The sequence below is a fragment of the Ornithorhynchus anatinus genome, chromosome 16, assembly GCF_004115215.2.
Source record: "Ornithorhynchus anatinus isolate Pmale09 chromosome 16, mOrnAna1.pri.v4, whole genome shotgun sequence".
Classification (NCBI taxonomy): Eukaryota; Metazoa; Chordata; class Mammalia; order Monotremata; family Ornithorhynchidae; genus Ornithorhynchus; species Ornithorhynchus anatinus.
The window spans coordinates 26722218-26747266 of NC_041743.1; the positions used below are offsets into that span (position 1 = coordinate 26722218).

The 25049-nt window shown below is 41.3% G+C and overlaps 1 protein-coding gene across 3 annotated transcripts in view; it reads right to left on the reverse strand.

Moving 5' to 3' along the window:
• CCDC172 (coiled-coil domain containing 172) overlaps positions 1–25049 on the reverse strand; it is a 35711-nt gene that overhangs the window by 8254 nt on the left and 2408 nt on the right. For 2 of the 3 annotated variants that reach the window (XM_007667707.4, XM_007667708.3), the window contains exons 4-7: positions 10484–10600; positions 8818–8983; positions 7317–7418; positions 6902–7004 (exon numbers count right to left, since the gene is read on the reverse strand). In XM_007667707.4, the coding sequence (XP_007665897.1) occupies positions 6902–7004; positions 7317–7418; positions 8818–8983; positions 10484–10600 (488 nt within the window). Of the gene's footprint in view, positions 1–6901; positions 7005–7316; positions 7419–8817; positions 8984–10483; positions 10601–21008; positions 21080–25049 lie in introns of those variants that run through there. The other variant, XM_007667710.4, reaches the window with a different exon arrangement.

Sequence of the window (25049 nt, forward strand, 5' to 3'; positions counted from 1 at the left end):
CATCTACAAACTCTCTCTCTCCCAATACCCCGTGACCAAAGAACGCATTGCAGGATGACTGGCTGAAGACAGAAGTGTAATCTATTATCTGCGGAACAGAATATTTTTGTGTGCAGCAGCAGACAGCTGTCTGGGTTCTCAGTCATTTCACAGACTTTCACAGCTCCCTTGGACAAATTATTGGGGGCTTCAGTAGAATTCCACTGAATTCTATCTTTAAGTTACCAATTTTGCTGTCACAAAGTTTTGTTTTTTGGTGGTTTTTTTTTTTTTTTTAAGACCGAAGTAAATAGTTTCAAAATTCTTCTGGCCATTAGGCAATATTATCTCAGAGTTTCAAGAGCAGTTAGCAAAGTCACTCGCGTTCACTACAGACCGTAACTTTCACATTAAACAATTGATTCTACCATCAAGTTTTCCCTTTTCTTATTTAGAAGCTCAGTAATTACTGTATGTGCCAAGAATATTACACTCACAAAACGGGGGTTGTCTGTTACCTTAGAAGCTACACAATCAATGCTGTGAAGACGCCTCTGTTAGTGAATAAATGATGAACTTTTACCAGAAAGGATGCAGAGTCAACAGAAACATTCAACAAAATGCTGCAGCTCTGAAAGAACCTGGAATTAGACCTTGATTTTCTGCTTTCAAACTTATTTAAAAGAAGACTCTAGCTTGTATTAAACAGATACAACCAAAAACTTAAAGAAATCAACAGTTTTGAGAAATCTTAAATCTATGCCTTGCAATCTAGCTTCATACTTAGAGTTTTTTTTCCTTCCTCAGAGACACTGGAGAACTGAATAGATCCATAATAAAACCATCTGGTTTTGATTTTTAAAGACATTTGGTATCATGATTCTTATTACCCTTTCTGGATTAAGAGGGAAAATACCATGTATTAAGTTATTTTGAAGATCCTGGAGAAGCTGAAAATGCAGAATTGCAATATTATGATTTTGTTCTTTCTTGCCAATCCATCACGGGTCCCTACAACATTGTAACGGGAAACACATCTCAGGGCAATATGTATAAATAGTATTGACAGATTAAATTCAGAGACAGAGGTGGAATGGGATGGAAGCAGTGGTTGTCCCAGAGGAACCCCCTAAGGGTAACACCCTTTGGCTTCCCTGGCCCGCTGGAGTGAGAGAGTGTGAGAATTGTGCTTGGATGATCCAAGCATGGCTTGGAGTTGTTTCAGGGGTCTGTTTCAATTCCTACCCCCACCAAAAAAAAAAAAAAAGGCCCCTGGATAATTGCTGCAGTCATCCATCCCACCCTGCTCTCTCCAGCCCTGAATATATTATATAAGTTCAAAGTCTATTAATGGCAAATTATGTATTAACCTTTGTTCAATTCCCATAGCAACTATCTGCAGTTAAATCAGATTGTTTTCAACTGGGACAGAAAAAAGCTCTAATGGAAAACATGCCGTTAAATATGCAGCCTGAAATATCTCGAATAAGCTTTCTGTTCTTGTATATTAGTACATGGAATATACACATTGTATATAAGAATCTAACATTTCAAAATGCTTTTCAATTCTTGTCCGTGAAAAGACTGAAAAATGTACAAAACTGTCTACTATATTGATCAGTCAAAATTTGACTCATTAATAAACTGAAATTGTTCTCTTCTTCACTGGGGTAAGAGATGTTTCCTGAGACCCTTTCATTCATTCATTCATTCAATAGTATTTATTGAGCGCTTACTATGTGCAGAGCACTGTACTAAGCGCTTGGGATGAACAAGTCGGCAACAGATAGAGACAGTCCCTGCCGTTTGATGGGCTTACAGTCTAATCGGGGGAGACGGACAGACAAGAACAATGGACCCTTAGGATGATGACACCACTGCAGAGAAACCTGCTCAAAATAGAGCCTTAATTCTCATAAACAACTCTGAAATCCAACTCCAAAGATGGCTATTGATTCTAGGGAGTAATTCACACATTCAGATGATTAGATTGATTAACGCTCTCTATTGATATTGACGGCACACCACATCAACCCTTCTTCTGTAGCAAACATAGTGCTCCTAAACCCCTAAGAGTAAAAGAAAAGTTTCCACATTTTTAATCCCTGTGGGATTAGATGAGAAATGAATGGTTCCGTGTTAAGAACTGTGAGGTTATGACAGTTTCCTTAAAAATGCAAAAACATGCATTGGCTGTTAATTCTCCAAGAGAGTTTCTAAATTGCTTTTGTTAGCAGTAAAAACTAACCAATAGCCCATCCAGAGACACACTTAACAATGTCATTTGGTTATACTTCATATATCACTAGATTTCTTCTTCTGTGGAGAGGCAAGAGTGTCAATCCCTCTCAAATATGAGGTAGGGTTTAACATTGGAATCTGCTTTTTTTTTCCCCTCCTATATATGCTCATTCACAAGACTACAACAACAAAAAAATAGTGCTTGAAAATTCTGCCCCCTTTTTATTCTGAAGCAATTCTTCCAAGTAGTCCATTTTTTAAAAAAGAAGACACAAAAGTCAACATTTCTATCTCATTCGCTTGAATTCAGCAGCTCTTATCCATTACAATATTAGTCGTATGTCACAAGTGTTACTTCCAAGAAGCAAACAGTACATTCAAAATTGAACTTTCTGTTGATCCTAATTAATACAACCTCTATACTGGAAGTGGCCTAGAATGGGCAATGGGGAGAGGGTGGGGCAGGGGCAACTTTCCAAATCATCTACTCAATCTGGCCTTCCAGGACTCAAGTAGAACTGAATACTTCCGACGATGTTTCTTGGTCCAGTTGCTTATATATCCACATACAAGGCAAAGTGGACATCAGTCAGGCAGCTCTAAAAACAGTTTAGCCTGGTGGGCAGTCCTCAGATCTAGGGGAATGAGCCTAATAATGGGGCAGATTTATAGAGACTGTAACACCAGGAGGGAGAAATTAAAAGAGCATCATGCCTTCTGCAGCACTGGGCAATCTTTATCTATATGTGGTGTTGAGGGGATAGTCCATTAATCACTGATCTAATCTGCCACATCCATCCATATACATTGATACAATTTATAATCAACAATATCATCTTTGGACCGGAAGGGCAGCTACATATCTTTTACTCTAAGGGAGGGGTTAATGCATTGGAGACCCCAAATCGTTCACTATTATCGGAAGATTTCTAAATAACAAGAGCCTTGAAAAAGATTATTAAGGAAAGGGCAATTTTCTGTAGGATCTCCCCAGGTAGTCGATCAAAAAACCCATTTATTTGTTTTTGAATTTTCAGAAAATCACCATCGGTTTCCCTCATGTAATTTCCTCCTCCTGCTTTTGCTACTGCCAGGTTGGAACATGGATATCTTGAAGCTGGTACCCAGAAAAACTGAAGAGAGGAGAGACTTCCTTCAGGGATTTTCTGCTGAGTTAGCCTGGTCACTGACAAAGAATCTTTATCTTAGAAAATCCAAAGAGCAACAAGGCATACTGAATACAAATTCCTAGTTGTCCAAATGCATTTATCCAAGGTAGATTTCAATAACTAACCTGAATATCTAGAGCATTAATTGGGGGGAAAAAAAACAGCTGATGAGCTGTTAAAAGTAAGGAATTCTGGGAGAAACTAAGTGATGGTGATAAAGCTAAATGTGAATTTACAAAATCTTATCATTAAATTCATAAACAGGAAGCTTTCAGAAGTGAACTAGGGTTGTTGATTTTATTTTATAATTGGTCAAATTTTACTGAAAAGGACTCCAGCAAGTGGCTAGAGCCCTCTTTTCCTCTTCTCCCCTTCCCTTCTGCGTCGCTCTTGCTCCCTTTATTCACTCCTCCCTCCCAGGCTCACAGTACTTATGCACACACCTATAATTCACTTATTTATATTAATGTCTGTCTCCTCCTCTAGACTGTAAGCTTGCCGTGGGCAGGGAATGTGTCTGTTTATTGATATATTGTACTCTCCCAGTCGCTTAGTATAGTGCTCTGCACACAGTAAGCATTCAATAAATACGATTTAATTGAATTGACTAGAACCTGGAACTGGAAGTCAGGGGCCCCAGCTTCTAGTACCAGCTCTGCCACTGCCCTGCTGCGTGATCTTGAGCAAGTCACTTAACCACTGTGGGCCTTAGTGCCCTCAGGTATAAAGTGGAGGTAAGACAGACTGTGAATGCTGTGTCTGACGGGATTTTGTCCCATGTGGTAGCCTTGTATCCAGCCAGTGCTTAGTAAATATTAAGTGCTTAATACATGTCATAATCATCATTATTTTATCACATGTCCCCAGGTTCCTAATACAGTGTTTTGCACACTACAGACATTCGATAAGTATCACTGTGGCTACTAACGATATTAATGCACTGGAATGTTAGAAGTCCTCACACCTAGCGACAGGGTTATCTGCTAGATAAGGAGCGGAAGAAAGTCCAGATTAAGAACCAGGAAGAGACCCAACCACGATAAGCCAAGATGACACCTGACACGTCTGGTTGCCATCAGTGGAAACATTGCCAGTTGAACGATCATTAACTAGGGAACCAGAAGAGGATGGCAAGGGCCTCCCTTACCGTTTCCATATATTCCCATGTTTCACGTCACGCAACTCGCTGACATTTTCCCCGATTACTATTTTGTGATGTTATTTCCTGGAGAGTGTAATTCCCTCACTCTAAACTTGATTATAATACTAGCACTGTTCTTGGATTACTGTAACACTGTAACAATGACCGCCTGAGGCTGAGCTGCCCGGGAGCTGGACTTCTTGTCACAGATCCCCCAGAAGCGGCAGGAGATAAGTCGAGCTGGATAGTGGGACTCTAATGGGTAACAAGCTGGGTCTTATTACAGCCATAATCTGTTTCTCCTACCTCTCTGCCTCTCCACCCCCAGTTCTCTCTAGTCAGCTTTCCTACCATCCTCATCTAGTTGCAAAAGACCTTTTTAGTCTAGTATTTTTACTATAAAATCTATGAGGGCTAAATTTCTGAAAATAAAATCAACTATTTACAATCTAAATAGAAGACTACCTCCCTAAAAGAATGAACGATTAAACCTCCTTTACGTTTAACTTTAGTCATCGTACGCATTTTCCCACACCATGCACTGCTGGTAGAATTTATGATCTTATTTCTAGAATCTTTGGTCTACGAAGCTTGGTTTTATATTCATCCTTGGGTTGTCACAAACCGACACGGGAACTACACAATCTTACATATCGATTTCAGCTTTCCATTCTTTGAGGTGGGTGACGTCACATTTCATCTCTTGCTAGTGAGAGACAACAGGGTAAAATACATGAACAAATGATTCTATCTAAATTTCTGTTGCTATCATTTGTTTTTAAAAAAAGTGCTTCCCCAGCAGACTTTGGATATTTAATTTCAGCCTAGAGCAAATGCTTATGTCTGAGTTACAAACCTAGGAAACTGGGGTTCACAATGGAAATCCTTACTACCCTAACTGTAACGATGCTAGTGGTCACTTCCAGAAAAGTTGTCTACAGAAATCAGTGAGCAGATTGTCACTACAAAAACTCATTTTCTTCTTCATATCTCACTCTAGAGATTGATATTTCCTGCTTATAAACCTAAAATTAAATTGCAAATATTTTCTCAAAACCACCAGAATTATGGCCCAAGGCAATCCGCCATTAATATGAAGCATTTGTTCAGCACTTGTGGACGTTTATCGTGTATGATTTATGTGAAAGACGGCTGCAGTTGCTTCTTCCTCATCTCATTAATGAGGTTTCTATTCCTATAATACAAAATATAAGAAGCAAAGGTAGTTCTTTAAAATTAACCTAGCCAACAAAGTGCTCGATTACTAATTAATGTAGTACAATTCATGTGTTTAGGATTTTTCCAGTCCTTTACGACTGGAAAAGCAACTCATTTGGGGCAACGAAATCAATGGAAATCATTGAGCACTTAATCATGTGCAGAGAGGACTGTACCAAGCATTTGGGAGAGTACAATACAACAGATTTGGTAGACATGGTCCCTGCCCACAAAGAGCTTACTATCTAGAGACGAAGACAGATGTTAATATAAATAATTTATAATATATAATTTATAGATCTGTACATAAGCACTGTGGGGTTGAGGGAGAGGTGAATATCAAATGCTCAAAGGTCACATAATAATAATAATTATGTTGGTATTTGTTAAGCACTTACTATGTGCAGAGCACTGTTCTAAGCACTGGGGTAGATACAGGGTAATCAGGTTGTCCCACGTGAGGCTCACAGTTAATCCCCATTTTACAGATGAGGTAAGTGAGGCCCAGAGAAGTGAAGTGACTTGCCCACAGTCACACAGCTGACAAGTGGCAGAGCCGGGATTCGAACCCATGACTTCTGACTCCAAAGCCCAGGCTCTTTCCAGTGAGCCACGCTGCTTCTCTGAAGTCACATATCCAAGTGCAAACAAAATGCAAAACATCTGAGAACAATTAGGATCTGGAGACCAAGGTCTCAATAAAGTGGTGAGAGATCAGTGTCGTCTGGACCTCAACCAAGGATAAAACTTCTTAACTGTCTAAATCATTTCTGGGGAAGTTAGAAGAAAACTCAAGCAGCCGCAAGGAGTCCTATATCAGAAATTCTATCCTAACCTTTGGAATATTAATTGTGGTATGAAGTCCGCATGCTCTAGTAAAACCCAAGATTTCCTTGCCTAAATTTAATGAAACGATTATCATTACAAATGAAACCACTTTTGATATTTCCTTACTGGTCTGCCATTAGGACATGACTGTATTCCACAAAACCTATGAGGCAGATGTTGTCTAAATAAATATAATTTTGATGATGGAGTCTTCCACTGAGCATCATGTCTGTCCTAAGACTTTAGAATAAACAGAATTTTTAAGAATCAAGTAAACATTGGTTTCATTCATAGAGCATGTGCATCTCACTCGGCAGGTCCTTACCTTAAACATTCAGGATCTTTCTGAGGTTTTTCACTGATTTTGTCTTTTTCAATCTCTAAATATTTGGTGGTTTCCATAGCTTCAGTGACTTGATCTTCAATTGCTAAAAGATCAAAAACAATCTTCCTGGACTCATGTGGGCAACTATAACATTTTATCATTTGGGTATTTGCTGAACTAATGCACAGGCAACTTGCAATCTCCCTTTCTAGACATGTTACTGTATCAATTTGAGTACCTCAAAGAAAAATCTGGATAAAATATCACCTAAAATCTTATCTTTTAATGCAAAATCAAAACCTAAATAGTTCTCACATTTACCATTCAGAATAATGCAATCATCGCATCATACTTTTGATAACCATTTCCATTAAGATGCATTAAATCTAAGATGATTAAATCAAAAGGATAATACCTTTAAGTTTTCCCTGAAGAGCAAGTAATTCCTCCTTTAGTTCACTCTTTTGATTTTTAAGTTCTTTGAACTGAACATTTCCTTGTTCTATTAGATTCAATTCTGAGAAAACAATCACATTTAAAGCATATTGGGTTTTGCCTTGAATAAGTTTTAAAGAGTATGAAATAGTGCAGAAACTTTGAAATGACAATGCCCTAATCTTCCTGTCCTAATATATGCCAAATTTCTGTTGACAATTCTATATAGATACACCCATCAGAGAATGAGAGAATCAGGTTATAAAACCAGATAATTAGAGCCTTAATTTTCTAAGTAGAGCATGCCCCCCTTGGTACTTAATAAAACATCTAATAAATACAAGAATACAGCATTGTAAAAATATAACGATAAAGGTCTCACTTTGGACCGTGAAGGTGACAGCATTGCCTGACCTCTTGTTTTGTTTTGCTGTCTGTCTCCCCCTTTTAGACTGTGAGCCCGTTGTTGGGCAGGGATTATCTCTATCTGTTGCCGAATTGTACATTCCAAGCGTTTAGTACAGTGCTCTGCACACATTAAGCGCTCAATAAATGACTGAATGATTGAACAGCAGCAGAGTAAGAATTCCTGGGAGCACTGCTCGGCATGGATCAAGAGAAAAATGGGGTAATGATAATAATCATTATTATTGTTATTAATTTAATTGCTTACCATGTGACCAGTCACTGCGCTACGTATGGGAGTATTCATTCATTCATTCAATAGTATTTATTGAGCGCTTACTATATGCAGAGCACTGTACTAAGCACTTGGAATGTACATTTCGGAGATACAATACCATCAGATCAGGGACAGTCCCACATAACCACGGTTTAAGAGGAAGAGAGATTAGGTAGTCAAATCCCCTTATTTACAGCTGAAGAAACTGAGGCACAAGGAAATTAAGTAACTTGCCCAAGGCCACAGATCACATTACGTAGACCGTGAGACCCATGCGGGAGGTCGGCTGTGTCCACTCTGATTGACTTGTATCTATTCCAACACCTTGAACAATGCTTGAAACGTAGTAAACAGTTAACAAATACAACAATAATGATAATAATGTTAGGCGAGTGATGGAGCAGGGATCAGAACCCAGGTCTCCTGACTCCCAGTTCTGTTCCTTTCCACTAGGCCCCCCCCCCCACACACAAATAATCAATCAATTGTATTTATTGAGTTCTTCCTGTGTGCAGAGTACTGTACTAAGCTCTTGGGAGAGAACAGCATAATAGAGTTGGTGGACACATTCCCTGCCCACAGTGAGTTTACAGTCTAGAGGAGGAGACAGTCATTGATATGAATGAAAAAATTATGGATATGTATGTAAGTGCCATGGGATTGAGGGAGGGGTAAATGAAGGGTGCAAATCCGCGCGCAAGGGGGATGAAGAAAGGAGTGAGAGAAGAGGGAATGAGGGTAGAGTTGGGGAAGGTTTCTTGGAGGCGATGTTAGTTGAGGATAATAGCATTCCACTTACCATTTTTCAGACTGAATGCCTGTCTCTCTAAATCAGATATTTCAGCCTTAACTCTCTCTTTAATCAAAAGCTCTCTCTTATTTTTCAGTCCATATTCATTATTGAAATTGCTTATTTCCTTAATGAACTTCTGCTCCTCCTCTTTAATTTTTCTCTTTGTAGCCTCCTAAAAGAATGACACATGAAAGAACTTAAATATGGCAGGTTGATGGAAACAGTTATGACTTGGGATTTTTTTTCCAAATGGTATTTGTTAAGGGAGTTTGTGGAGAAGCAGCATGGCTCAGTGGAAAGAGCACGGGTTTAGGAGTCAGGGGTCATGGGTTCTAATCCCGACTCCGCCACTTGTCGGCTGTGTGACTTTGGGTAAGTCACTTAACTGCTCAGTGCCTCAGTTCCCTCATCTGTAAAATGGGGATTAAGATTGTGAGCCTCACGTGGGACAACCTGATAAACGTGTATCTAGCCCAGCGCTTAGAACAGTGCTCGGCACATAGTAAGTGCTTAACAAATACTAACATTATTATTATTATAAAGGGCTTAATATGTGCCAGACACTGTACTAAGTGCTGAGGTAGACAGAATCAGGTTGGACACAGTCCACGTCCTACATGGGGCTCACGGTCATAATCCCCATTTTACAGATGAAGGAACTGAGGCACTGAGAAATGACCAGCCCAAGTTCAGAGAGCAGACAGGTTTAGAACCCAGGTCCTTCTGATTCCCAGGCCTGTGCTCTGTCCACTAGGCCATGACGCTTCTCAATTATTTAAAATCTCTCTCCTTTAAAAATGGTAGCTGAGACACTCCCGGCCTTCAGGGAAAAGAATTCATCATTAATGAGGATGCATGAATTTAGCATCATAGTTTTGAAATGAAGATCCTTAACTGATCTTTTGGATTTTAAGGAGAAAATTTTACACATAGAACTGCCTCTACAATTTTGTAACTGGTAACATCAGCAGCTTTTGTTGAGCACTTCTTGTGTTCAGAGAACTGCACTAGGCACTTGAGAGGGTGCAATTCAACAGAGTTGGTAGTCACGTTCCCTGCCCACAATGATTTTGTAGTCTAGAGGGGAGACAGATATTAATATAAATAAATAATTTATAATATATAATTTATAGGTATGTACATAAGTGCTGTGGGGTGGAGGGTGGGACGAATATCAAATGCCCAAAGATCACGGATCCAAGTGAATTTATGACGCGGAAGGGAGAGGGAGCCAGGGAAAAAAGGGCTTAATTGGGGAAGGCCTCTTGAAGGAGATGTGACCTTAACTGCTCTTCAAAATGAAGTCATAAATCCCCTAAAGTCCCAATTTACAACTGCAGATCAGCAACCCAACATCAGGTCTTTGCCAAGAATAACTTTTCGATAAAGCCACACAAGGTTGCTTTTTAAAAATCTTAAAATCCTAGATGTAAATTAAATCACGCCCTTCCCTTCAATCAGTTCTGGTCAGCCTGTTAAAAAAAAAAATGTACCCAACATCATTTAGTTGCTTGGAGTGCGGGCCAGAATATTTGTTTTTGAACTTGCAGTGTATGCTGGACCTTAAATATTAATGCGTATGCTGGAGCATTAATCAAAGCCTACACATTCCACCGGAAGAAAACTTCGACCAATTGGCACTTTTCGCTCTGACCTGCGCCTGGAAACTTACGAGGATTTGGAGAAGTTTACTCTTTTCATCTGCAATTTCAGTGCACTGCTTTTCTAACCCATCCTCGTGTATCTTCAAGAGCTGGAAGCAGAAGAACTTTTCCGACATCTGCTTAGCCTTCAAAGTAAACAGGAGATGTCGGATGAGAGGATTAAATGCACTTTTGATATAGTCTAAATATAACTGCAGCTAAACCTAATCGAGGCAAATTTTACTGCAAAGAAATCTAAATGTAACGGCCCTCGCGGGGTTTCCCCTTTGCCCTCAGAAACTCCATTTTATCCAATTGTTTCCACCATCTTTGCCACTTAGGACACTCCCTCCTCCTCCTCCTCCTCCAAACCATCAACATACCTTGGTTATAACTAACATAGAACTCACCTGGTTCTCCTCAGTTTTATTCAAGAGTCCTTTTTTCCCCCCCTCTCATCCCCTAACTGCAGGTTGTCTAGAGAAGCAGCGTGGCTCAGTGAAAAGAACATTCATTCATTCAATAGTATTTATTGAGCGCTTACTACGTGCAGAGCACTGTACTAAGCGCTTGGGACGTACAAATCGGCAACAGATACCGTTCCTGCCCATTGACGGGCTCACAGTCTAATCGGGGGAGACGGACAGACAAGAACAATAGCAATAAATAGAATCGCAAGAACACGGACTTGGGAGTCCGAGGTCGTGGGTTCTAATCCCGGCTCCACCACTTGGCAGCTGTGGGACTGTGGGCAAGTCACTTCACTTCTCAGTGCCTCAGTTCCCTCATCTGTAAAATGGGGCTTAAGACTGTGAATCTCACGTGGGACAACCTGATGACCCTGTATCTACCCCAGTGCTTAGAACAGTGCTCGGCACATAGTGAGCGCTTAACAGATACCAACATTATTATTATTATTAAAACGTTCTGTCTTTGGTCCCATACTCTTGTCACTCTACCATGAGAACTCTGAGAGCCTGGTTTCACCCAGAACAACCCCTTGCTGTTGTGAAACCCAATCCCCTTTACTTCCTGGGAAATGCAGTTACTCCCTTTCTTCTTCGCGATCACCTGGCTAAATTTCAACAGGACCACTGACTGTGTGTTTTCAAGACAGAGGTCTCAGTAAAGATCGACAGTGATTATGGCACAGTCTAAGGGGAGTGGAAACCCTTTCTCATTGTTTTCAGGCAATTTGCTACTTGGAAAACTATTTGTTCCTTCTCTTCCTGCCAACAGGAGACAGAAAAGTAATCAGGGGTGAAGGAAAGAGGCGGGATTAGCAAAGCCAGGCATTTAAAACACTTACAGTAGCACCTTCAGCTGGTATTCCCAAGAACCAAAGGAAATTTAATCATCTCGACTGATGAAGGGAAGAGAATTAAACTAGCCGAATGGGTTAGCGTGCGCTAGGGAAAAGAGCACAGGCCCGGGAGTCAGGAAACACCAGTTCTAATCCCGGCTCTGCCGCTTGCCCGTTGTGTGGCCTCGGACAAGGCACTCAACTTTCCTGTGCCTCAGTTTCCTCTTCTGTAATAAGGGGAATCGATAGTCAACTGTTCACCCCCTTAAACTGTGAGTCCCAGGTGGATCGGGAAATGTGTCCAACCGGCTTATATTGCATTTGCCCCAGCGCTGAGTACAGTGCTTGGCACAAAATAAGTGTTTAACAAACGCCACAGTTATTATTACCATTTTAGGAAAAGGAAAGCAAGTTGGAGAGGTCAATCCAAATAATAAAAACAACAAAGATCATAATCATAATTATAAAAACAATGGTATTTGTGAAGCACTTACTCTGTGCCAAGCACTATGTATAATAATGGTATTTGCTGAGTGTTTACTATGTGTCAAGCACTGGTCTAAGCACTGGGATAGATCCAAGCTAATCGGCTTAGACAGTCCCTGCCCCACTTGGGGTTCACAGCCTTAATTCCCATTTTACAGATGAGGTAACGGAGGCACAGAGAAATTGAGTGACTGGCCCAAGGTCACACAGCAGACAAGTGGTGGAGTTGGGACTAGAACCCAACTCCTTCTGACTACCAGTTCCGCGCTCTATCCATTAGGCCATGCTGCTTCCCTGTGAGGAAGAACAGGTACTGAATCCCCATTTTACATATGATGAAACAGAGGCAGAGAGAATCGAAGCGACCTGCCCAAGAGCACACAATAGGCAAGCGACGGAGTCAGAATTAGGACTCAGGCCAGGTAGACGACAGGGATGCAATTTGCATGAGAAGCGTTTAGTTGGGTTACTAATGTGCTTGGGCATCCTGTTAAATCTGTCGATCCCTAATAATAACGGCTTAAATTATGATCCCTCATGGCACAGCATCCCCTACGCTTCATATTTGCTGGGTTTTATGGCACAATCTGATAACTGCTCCCAAGAATTGTACATTCGAAGCGCTTAGTACAGTGCTCTGCACTTAGTAAGCGCTCGATACGAATGAATGAATGAATGAAAGCACACATCCCCAGCAGCCAGTCTGCTTTCCAGCTGCACCGGAGACTCCAATCATCAGTGGTATTTTTCGAGTGCTTACTGTGTACAGAGCACTGTACTGAGCACTTGGGAGAGTACAGTGTAAGAGAGTCGGTAGACACGTTCCCTTCGACAGCGATCCCATCCCTCCTGTCGAGGCTGGGATGGTCTTTCTGTCCCCCTCCAACCACAGAGCAACCTCCAGCATGCAGAGCAACCACCAGTCACTTCCCTGATCGGTTCCACACACGCATCCGAAGCGGCAAAGACTCTGAGAAGTAGGGCTGGTCTGACCCAGTAATGATCCTTCTTATGATCTTAACTTCTCAACTAGACCACTACTGCTCTTTCACCTGAAATGGCCCAGGTGGGCCCGATCCCTCCCAAGGGATCCACTCCCCGGCCCACTCCCCGACTCCACAATCCACCCACGTCCCAAGACAGACACCGAGTCCCTGCCCCTACGGCGATGAGCTCCGAGGAAGGTCTCAATGCAAGGCGCACACCGGCGCCCCGCCAATCCGCATGCATTCCTAGATCGATTCAGTCCCCCTGCCCCGCCGTGAGGGTCACCTCCAGAGGAAAATCCCTCCTCCCTCTTTCCTGGCACCACCCCCCAGTTTAAACTATGAAGGCAACCAATCAGGAGTCAATATAAACTATTCTTTTATCGGATCATCTTGAAGGATTTTGCCTTATTAACATGTCGCAGGGCAAAAAGGTGCCAATCCAATGAAGAACCCTCAGATCTGACTCCCAAACCCATGCCTCTTCCGCCGAGTCCTACGTGAAGGAAACTTTTAAAGCTGAATTCATGCACAGGAAAGTGACGGATGAGTTTCAGTGAGAGTACGCACAGGGTAAATTCAACTCCTGAAAAAACTGTAGGCTGACGCTCTGACAATCAGCTGTGTCTCGAGAAATAATCATCACAGTCATTGTCCTTCAAGTTACCGGTCATGGTACACTGGCGGGCAGAGAAGCCAGCAAAACACTGGTGATCACCCAGGATAGAGAACACAACGACAAGCATAATCATGCCACTCCATACAATCGTGAAGTCTTCCCACCAAGAACACTGCACACACGTCACATCTTTGAGTTGGAAGAAGATGATCAGGAGGATGAAGCGGCTTCAACGTGACGGCAGACTGAGATTAGAGAGTCTCACTGAAAGACAAAGATCGAGCGGCGTGGCTCAGTGGAAAGAGCCTGGGCTTCGGAGTCAGAGGTCATGAGTTCGACTCCCGGCTCTGCCGCTCGTCAGCTGTGTGACTGTGGGCGAGTCACTTAGCGTCTCTGTGCCTCAGTTACCTCATCTGTAAAATGGGGATTAACTGCGAGCCTCAAGTGGGACAACCTGATTACCCTGTATCTGCCCAGCGCTTAGAACAGCGCTCTGCACATAGTAAGCGCTTAACAAATACCAACGTTATTATTATTATTATCGAGGAAGAACATTTTGTTACGGTATTTAATCCTTTACTGTGTGCCAGGCACTGTACTAAGCACTCATTCATTCATTCAATAGTATTTATTGAGCGCTTACTATGTGCAGAGCACTGTACTAAGCGCTTGGAATGAACAAGTCGGCAACAGATAGAGACAGTCCCTGCCGTTTGACGGGCTTACGGTCTAATCGGGGGAGACGGACGGACGAGAACGATGGCAATAGATAGAGTCGAGGGGAAGAATATCTCGTAAAAACAATGGCAACTAAATAGAATCGAGGCGATGTACATTTCATTAACAAAATTAAATAAATAGGGTAATAAATATATACAGTTGAGCGGACGAGTACAGTGCTGAGGGGATGGGAAGGGAGAGGAGGAGGAGCAGAGGGAAATGGAGGGAAAAGAGGGTTAAGCTGCGGAGAGGTGAAGGGGGGGTGGTAGAGGGAGTAGAGGGAGAAGAGGAGCTCAGTCTGGGAAGGCCTCTTGGAGGAGGCGAGGTAATCAGGCTAAAGTTCACAATAGGATGAAAGGGAGCCGGGGAGAACTGTGAAGCTGTTCAAATGCTTCAACACTGGATAAAAGAGCAAACCTTTCTAACACTTGGCAAATTTTAAAAGTTGTGACTGTTGGACTGCCAGGAGGGTGAGAAGTCTTAAAACAGCCCCTTGAGCAAGAACGCTCAAAAAAAGTCACTCTTTCTTGACTACGGTGTGCTAGCAGTCAGTCGTACCTATTGAGCTCTCACTGTGTGCAGAGCACTGTATTAAACACTTCGGAGAGCACACCATAACAGAGTTGGTAGACGTACTGGTTTGACCGCAGCAAGTGACTTCCAGTTTTCAGCTGAGATGCAGAATTTTTTGTTGGTTTTTTTTTTAATGGTATTCGTTAAGCGCTATGTGCCAAGCACTGCTTCAGGTATTGGGGTAGATCCAAGATAGGTTAGATACAGTCCCCGTCCCATACGGGACTCACAGTCAAAGTAGGAGGGACAACAGGAATCGAGTCCCCACTTTACAGATGAGGAAACTGAGGCATAGAGAAGTTAAGTGACTTGCTCAAGGTCACACAGCAGGCAACTGGCAGAGCCGGGATTAGAACCCAGGTCCTCCGGCTCCCAGCATCGGTGCTCTTTCCACTAGGCTGTGCTGCTTCATTATCGTCTGACACTTTGTTCTATTACCTTTAAAATGCTTCCTCTTTCCTTTTTGTTTTCCAATTTCAGTTCTCCATGCAGAAGTTGCTGAACCAACCCCCCACCCCGCACAGCAGAAAGAAAGTGAGCTAAGCATCAATGCTAGGAGGACGGCTTTGTTGTGGGACTACTTGGTCTGTGATCCTGTCTTGCCGTTAGATATTACAATAAGCCAAACTTGTAAGCTATCCTGATGGAATTGCTCGAGGAGTCAAATACGATGCCTGCGGGAAGACCAAAACTCATAGCCAAAGACAAGGTTGTGCAGCACTATAAAAGTCTGGGGCCCTTTTTTGGTCTGGACATTAAGCTCATTATGGGCAGGGAATGTGTCCATTTATTATAATACTATACTCTCCCAAGTGCTTAGTATAGTGCTCTGCACCCAATAAGTGCTCAATAAATACAAATGAATGAATTCATTGCTGTCCCAACACTGTCTTTCCCTTGGGTCATGAGATATGGGGGCCAAACCAAATATAGCACCAAGCACTGGAAACAATAAAACAAGAGCACGAGGGGCATCCTCTGAGAGTACACACTGTGGTCGGGATTGGGGAGGGAGGGTCCTTCACTGAACTTTTTAGTCACCCCCACACCTGTAGGTGAACTTCATTACCAGTAGCATCCGCTTTAAAGTTCAAAGAATCAATCAATTAATGGTATTTATTGAGCATTTACTACGTGCAGAACACCGTACTAAACACTTGGGAGAGTAGACTACAAACAATTATTATCTGCCTTTGTTTTGGTAAAATATTGATTTTGCTTTATTTTGCTATTCCCATTTTGTGGGTACATCTCCAGCTCATTCCCCCTACTCTCCACCCTTTAGGTTGCGAGCCTCCTGTAGGCCAGGATCACATCTGAATGATTATCCTTTTACCTAACCCCTTCGATTAATACAGGGTTTAGCAACAAATACAATAACGATGGCAAAACTGAGAAGTACGACTTGGTGGACTACAGCTCTGACCTAATAATGATCATGCTTAATTTCTTAAGATCTTAACTTCTGTCCTAAACTAGACCAATACTGCTCTCTCACCTGAAAACTGGGAAATTACTTGCCACCTTAATTCTATTCAGTCTTCTAATTCTTCCTTTCAACTAGGCTCTCCCCCTTTCTAAAACCGACGGTTTGAAAAAATCTCTCTCTCTGTTTCTCTCCCATACCTCAGATGAGACTTTCCCCCTCTCCCTTCCCATCATCTTCTCCTCCCTTCTTTCCTCGTACTTAATATCTATTTTTTTCACTTTTTAGAGAACAGAAGAGGCCCCAAGAGTCAACCACAGCAACAACTCGATTTTCTTCTAACATTAAAGAGCTGCTGCACAGGGAACAATAAGGTCATTCACCTTTTCAATTCTCACTGCTCTGATGTGGATGTTCAACATTCAAGATTATAAAGTGTCCCAAATGGAAAGGAGATGAGAAAGTCTATTCATGGTAAGTGGCTAGATACATTAGTCAACAAGGGCTTATGGAACGTCTGCTGAATGCAAAGCTCTCCATAAAAGGTAATCGAATAAAACACGTACTATTGAGGAAATCACTGTTGGTGCTGAGAAATTCTAATTTGTAGGAATTCTCAACTCTGTTAATTCTGCAACTTTAAGTGTTGGAGAGTCTTTTTTTCAATCTGATTGCTTCATTTTATTCTTATAATATGTTCCTAGCTTCCCAAGGAATCCATTCAACTGATCGACTATGCTGGCTTTAATAATAATAATGATGGTTATTTGTTAAGTGCTTACTATGTGCCAAGCACTGTTCTAATTGCTGAGGTAATAGATTCAAGGTAATCAGGTTATCCACTGTGTCTTAATCCCCATTTTACAGATGAAGTAACTGAGGCCCAGAGAAGTGAAGTGACTTGCTCAAGGTCACACAGTCACACAAGTGGCAGATCCAGGATTATAACCCATGTCCTGCTGACTCCCAGGCCTGTGCTCTATCCACTATGAATGGAATAATCAAGGTCTGTGGTGGGACACTGCCCTCCCCTCCACCCTCCACTGATTTTTTCTCTTTTTTTTTGCTGCTTAGAAGGCTTCGGGTGTATTTTCCTGGAGGAAAAAAGCCCAAATAGAAAGAGACAAACTTTTTAAATTAATGTTTAGCCTAGGTAAACAAAGTACAAAGCTATCCTTTTCTTGGCTAAAATTCATCTCGGCCTTAAGGGAGTAAAGTTTTGCTCTGATTAAATGTTCTGCCCAATAGCATAATAATCAACTTTACATAGAAAATATAAAGTAACTAGTATAGAGAGGATTTTACTTTCCCATATCGCATAACAATCAGGAGAATGAAAAGTACATTTCCCCCATGACTACAATAAAGAGGCATTTCAGCACTCTGGTAGATTGATTAATATTACATGGTACCTGAGACAAGCAGCGCCGATAGTGCTTTTGGAAAGTAATCAGTATTTTATTTTTTAAAAGTTGGCTTTGTTTTCTTGTGGACATTCCAAAAAGGCAGGGAAAAATGTTGCAAAGCTTAAAAGGACCTGTTTACATAGGTCCTCTAACAATCCTCTTGTCCCAGTGCTTATAATTTTTGCACAGAAATGCTTCCCAGTAAAAAATTGCACTATTGACTAATTCTGCCTCAATTAATTTCTACAGGAAAGTTTCCAACTTAATCATGTGAACTTAAAAACAAGTGTTTAGAATGCAATGCAAGCTAAACAAATATCTTTTGAGAATGGAAAAAAAAAATCACCTCCTCTTAAATATCTAAATCTCATACTCGACAAGCACAGGGAATACAACCATTCAGATTTTTTAAATGATAATTAATCCTCTAGACTACAAACTCCTTGTGGGTGTGGAATGTGTCTGCTAAATTGTTGCATTGTACTCTCCCAAGCAGATAGTAAAGTGCACTGCACACATTAAGCCCTCACTAAATGCAACTGATTGAGTTATTTTGAAATATATTAAAGAACCAGACAATTTTACCCATTGTGGAGCACCATTTGACTGAAATGGTAGCAGATCTAGACTACTCTCGTGGACTAGGCCAGCCGGGGGAACATTCAACAGCCACATTCACTGAATTGAACTGAAACAAACCGACCTTGCAGAGGTTCAGAAAATACACAAGGCCCCTTGATGTCTTCTCCCCTTCGAGCAACTCATTTCCCGCATGCACTCTCAAATCCTTTTCCCACCCATAGTGAACCACCCTCTTCAATCCATTCTCACTGTGGAGGTGACAAATAACCTCTCTCCTTGAAAATACAGACAACTGATGTGGTTGGATGGTAGAAGTGAGGACGCAGCATGGACGGCCCCGCCGGAAACTTAATTGAAGGGATCTGATTTGACGAGTCTCTTTTGTGGGTGAAGTCCCTCACAAAGGTCTTGAGTGGTCCTGTTGTAGTGCTCCTTTCCTGATTGTAGAGCACCATCAATGACATTTACAGAGCACTTATGTGCAGAGCACTGTCCTTGGAAGAGTAAAATAACCCCCTAAAACCCGCCATCCTAGTTTCTCTCCCACAGGTGCCTCCCAATTTTCAGCTGAGACTCCAGCCTTGTTGGAGGCTTTGTTTTACAGTGCCAGGAGAAGCTTTCCTTGCCTTAGTACACCTGCATCAAGGTTTGATAGCTGTTATACCCCTCACATTACCCCTTAAGTGGATCCTGGCCACCTCACAATGAGCACCTGAGTCCAGACGTCAGAAGTTGAAACTTCAATAGTTGAATTTGCAAATTACTAACCCATAATTTTCTGATATGCACATAAATATTGGCTGACTTTATATCAGTAAGGGAGATGAGAGGAGATATAAAACGGGAGCCTAAATGTTAGAGACATGACAATAAAGAATCAATATTTTTCATTGTGAAGTGACCACTTGGTTGTTTTTAAAATTAAACAGCTCCAAGTATTCTAAGATTTTATGTCAGTTAGAGTGTTATTATAAAAGGTTTTGCACATGTTGGTCAGAATCAAAATGCTCTAGCTTTTAACTCATCATATTTAGGAAATACCACTGTCATCCACAACAACAATTATTTAGAGTATGTCAGTAATATGCAGAGCACAGAACAGCAGTAGAATTGCAATAAAAGTTAAGGAGGAATTGAAAACCCAAAGTATAACACTCTGTGAAGTATTCCATTTTCAAACAAGTAATGAGAAAGTTCCCATAATAATAAGCCACATGGAAGTCCAGATCCAAGGAGGATTTTTTTCCTGGCTCTCAGATCAATTTGTGTTCAATATCCCAAACTCTACCTGCAATCCATGGTCATGGGAGAGGAAGTTGGGGGGGAATGGGGGGAGAAAAAGGGGGAGGGGGAGGAAAGGGGGAAGGGGGAGGAAAGGGGGGAGGGGGAGGAAAGGGGGAGGGGGAGGAAAGGGGGGAGGAGGAGGAAAGGGGGAGGGGGAGGAAAGGGGGAGGGGGAGAAAAGAGGGGAGGGGAGAAAAGGGGGGAGGGGGAGAAAAAGGGGGAGGGGAGAAAAAGGGAGGAAAAACTGCTCCCTCAGGAGAGGGAGAGATGCTAAAAGAGAAGCTCCAGTTCCTCCACCTCCCTAGACCCAAGATAGCTAGAGTGAAGAAACCATTCATTTGGCACAGGGGGTTCTCAGCTGCCGATTTTAAATAAGAGTGAGTCAGTTCCATCTGTAGGTTATTATTTTGCGATTGGATGTAAAAAGTCAAATGGCTACCACAAAGCCTTTGCTGCAGGGTCAGGATTTCATGGATCATATACTGGTAAGTGCTAATGCAAAGCAAGTACATGTTCTGACATTGCTGTTTCCATATTACTGAACCTAACCAACCATTTCCTTCTCCAAGTACTCATACTCTATAATCTGGGATTTTGGCAAATGCATATTTTAAAATGGTCACTGAACTCTGAAAGGCAAATGCTATCATTCAAGTTCTAATTACATGCTACCTGGGTTTTACAAGTCTGAATAAAACGAATTCTGTATTTTACAAAAGCAATTTTTAAGACCACAAGCAATGTCCAAAATAGATGTTGAAAGAGTTTCAGGATGCATCATTATACAATTTTCAATATAAAAAGTACTACCCTATTCAAGTCATATTTTGGGTTTTGCCTTTGGTCATTTCCATTTGATTGATTGGTCAATTAATGCCAAATCAAACATTTAGGAACATTTTTATTGATATTGGCAGTCATATAATTAACTCTAAGGATAAAAGAAATGAGAAATCAATTTAAGCTTATTTCTTCAGCTCTTTTCATTAGTCATTTACAGTAGTAATTGTTGTTTCACTTTCAGAACAGTATCCCAAAACCACAATTAGAAATAAAATTGTCTCAGGAACCAATTAGAAATGTGTAAACAAAATTTTGACTTTAATGACTTCTAATATCAAAAGTACAATTACATTTAGCGAATAAATAATATCACATATAATCACCTACCATTAAGAAGCAGGGCATTTTTTTCAGGCAATGCTGATTAGTGGTTTCAGTAATTTCTTTTTATGAATTGCTGTGAATTAATTCTATTCCCTCCTTTAAAGTCTCTTGTTTATTCAAAAATTGGTGGGACACTAACTTTCTATTTAGCACATTTTGCCAAATCAATCAAACTTGTGGAAAACCAGTTCAGCAATGAATGTTCTCTGCTACTAATAAACCGAAGCATTTCCTCTGTTTCTGGTCAGCCACCCCATTTACTGAATAAAATAAAAAGCAAATTGATTTCCTTTAACTTTCCCAGAATTTACCATAAAATATCACTCTAAAAATATAACTAAGTACTTATCAATTCAACCCTATATCACTCATCATCCATTTAAAATGAAGCAAAAAGAATATTTAATAGTGAAGAGCTCAATACTAGCTTCTACTCTTAACTAGATATACTCAGCTTTCCTCCGATTCACAGATTGGGTTAGGATCTTTAAGAACTTGTATCAAGGAAAACTAGTATAGTCCAAGGAAAACTAGTATAGTTCCTGGACCTTAATCTGTTAAGTGTATTGATTGAACTCCTACTGTTTGCAGACCACTGTACTAAGTCCTTTAGAGAGCCAAATAAAATCAGAAAACATGACCTCTCTCCTCAAGGATCTTGCATCTAGCAGGGGAGAAAGATATAAAATAATTTTCAGATAGAAGAGAAAAGAAAAATCGATAACTAGATGAGTAAGTGCTTAGAGGTTGGGCAAATGAGCTGATAAATACAGAGATGCTATGGGTGGATGTGAGCGCATGCAGACGTGCTAATGAGATTTGTCATCCCCTTAGGCCCAATGATCAGGGAAGGCTTCCTGTAGGAGAGGTGATTCCATAAATTAGAAGGAGGGGTGTGTGGCTAAAATGGCAGATTGAAGAAGAGTAATTAAGAGTTGATGTTTCAACAGTGTTTCACTGCTGGTGAGGCTTGTATTTGGCCAAATTGGTCTGTGACCAACTTTGACAAGCTCATTATGGAAGAGCCGAGTGCAAGTTAAAATAATCATAGCGATGTTTGTTAATAACTTACTACTGTACTAGGCAATGGGGTGACTCAACATAATCAGGTGGGACACATTTCCTGTCTAAAGGAGAAGGAAAACAGAAATCTAATCCCCATTAGACAGGTGAGGAAATTGAGGCACAGAGAAGTAGTGACTCACCCAAGGTTGCACAGCAGGCAGGTGGCCGAGCCAGGATTAGAGCCCTGGTCCTCTGACTCCCATGCCCATGCTCTTTCCACTAGGTCATGCTGCTTCTCATTATAATATTTCCATTTTATTAGCCCGATTTTTATTGTTATAAACATAATGATTATCGCTCAAGATTTCATCTATTTCTAGTGGTGTACGGTTGCCAGTTCCAAAGGGATGGTAGCACTTCACACTTAATAAGGATTGCCCAGCAGCACCCCAAATATTCTCCAATCCACCAAATGCTATTGCCAAGTCTGAGGAACCTAGGTAATGGCCATGGAAGTTTTCCACAGTCAATAAACCATCTTAAAGATCTCATTGAAAAACTGGTCAAATTCAATTAGAGAGAAGAAAGAGAATGTGTGTTACATCCTCCCACGATTCTGCTAACACATAGCTCCTAATGATCTGGATCTAAGGTGTTACAGTCACACAGAAACTGAGAATGCCTCATAATGGTGAGATAGGAGTCCAGAAGGAGCCCAACTGTGGCTCTTTAGAAATGCAATTGCTTATCACTGTTAGACTTTACACCCTTAAATGTAGGGTTGTGTGTACTTCTTGTTGTCAGCTGTGTGACTATGGGCAAGTCACTTAACTTCTCTGTGCCTCAGTTACCTCATCTGTAAAATGGGGATTAACTGTGAGCCTCACGTGGGACAACCTGATTACCCTGTATCTACCCCAGCGCTTAGAACAGTGCTCTGCACATAGTAAGCGCTTAACAAATTCCAACATTATTATTTATACCATCCCGAGGACTTACTACAGTGCACAGCACAGGGTTAGTGCTCAATAAATACTACTGATTGATTTAGAAATCCCCAGTGTCACATATTACGCAGCTTTTCAGTGGAGAGACTCCTGCAAGGGTTTCGCATTCATTCATTCAATAGTATTTATTGAGCGCTTACTATGTGCAGAGCGCTGTACTAAGCGCTTGGAATGTCCAAATCGGCAACAGATAGAGACAGTCCCTGCCCTTTGACGGGCTTACAGTCTAAGCAGGGGAGATGGGCAGACAAGAACAATGGCAATAAAGTCAAGGGGAAGAACATCTCCTTAAAACATCTCATTAAAATGATGGCAAATAAATAGAATCAGGGTGATTCGTAGGGAGGGAGTGCAGCCTCATGGAAAGAGCATGGAGATTAGGAGCCTGGATTCGACTCCTAGCTGTGCCAGTAGCCTAATTTGTCCTCAGGCAAATCAATCAAACAGTCAATCAATCAAACAATAGTATTTATGAAGTGTTTACTATATGCAGAGCACTGTACTTAACACTTGGGAGAGTACATTTCAACAGAGTTTGTAGACATGTTTCCCGCCCACAAGGAGTTTACCGTCTCGAGGAGGCAAACAGTAGGAGTTTACAGTCTAAAGTTATTTACTCTCTCTGGGCCTCAGTTTCATCATTGGTAAAATGGTAATAATCTTCCCTTACCTCATAGGGATGTTATTAAGATGAGAAGAAATAACTTATCTGAAGATGCTTTGGGGAAATAAAAGTGCTAAATGAGGTCATTATTTATTATTTCCACCCACTCACTGCAAATAGTACACCAGATCTGGTCCACCTCTATTTACCCTTATGAAATGCATAAGGAGGAGAAAATTTAGTCATAAAAAGTATTTGGCAGCAAGGACCGGGAAAGAGGAAGGAATAAGTGGAAGGAAGTCTCCTCATTCATTCATCCATTCAATCGTATAATAATGTTGGTATTTGTTAAGCGCTTACTATGTGCAGAGCACTGTTCTAAGCGCTGGGAGAGATACAGAGTAATCAGGTCGTCCCACGTGAGGCTCACTTTACTGAGTGCAGAGCATTGAACTAAGTACTTGGGAGAGCACCGTACAATAAACAAACATATTCTTCTCCCCATTCCCATTACATTCTTTGTTCATTTGGGACTCAGTCCATTCTGAAAAAATGTTTTTAAGCACCTCCCAGAGTCAATAAATTTGACTGCTCCTAGGGTGGTCATCAGTGGCACAGTTCATTTCCCAGCATTAGGCTGGTTATGAGAAGCTATGCAATGACATCACATGGAATCTGCAGATGTTCCCTCACTCCAGAGCCCCCCCCATATACCTGTGAATAATAATAATAGCAATAATTACAATAATATTAAATGCTTAGTATGTGTCCAGCACTGTACTAAGCACTGGTAGAGTTAACCAAGCTAGTCCCACCTAGGTCTCTCAATCTAAGTAGGGGGGGAAGAGGTATTGAAACTCCATTTTTCAGATGAGGAAACTGAGGCGCAGAGAGGTTGCCTTGTCCTAGGCCACACAGCAAGCAAGTAGTTAAACCAGGATTACAACCCGGGGTCTCAGACTTCCAGGCTTGTGCTCTGTCCACAGGGCCACAATGCCATGAAGATGTGCAGGGAGACTGGGATGAGCAGGAGCCAACACGGTGGGAGACTGAGCATTTAAAATAAGAATATAGGGCTTAAATCTGTCCAGTGCCATATCAAAACCTGACAGGAGACAAACAAACTGAGAAACAGACCATCTGGCATAAAGCCAGACAAATGGTCACTCTAATCCCTCCTGCAATCTAAATGAATCACATTTTGAAGATTTCAAGATAATTCCACGGACAAGAATTCACAAGTTTAAGGTTGGGCTAGTTCTTGGTCTTTACCATCACAACATTAAATAAAGTATCCTTAAAACTCCGAGGACTAAATAATAAGATGGAAGTCAAATGGCTTCCTGTGACATATAGCTTGTCTTTGGTTTTTATGTATTTTTTTCCCCTCGGGGACATATTGATGCTTATTAATCCAACCACAAAAAT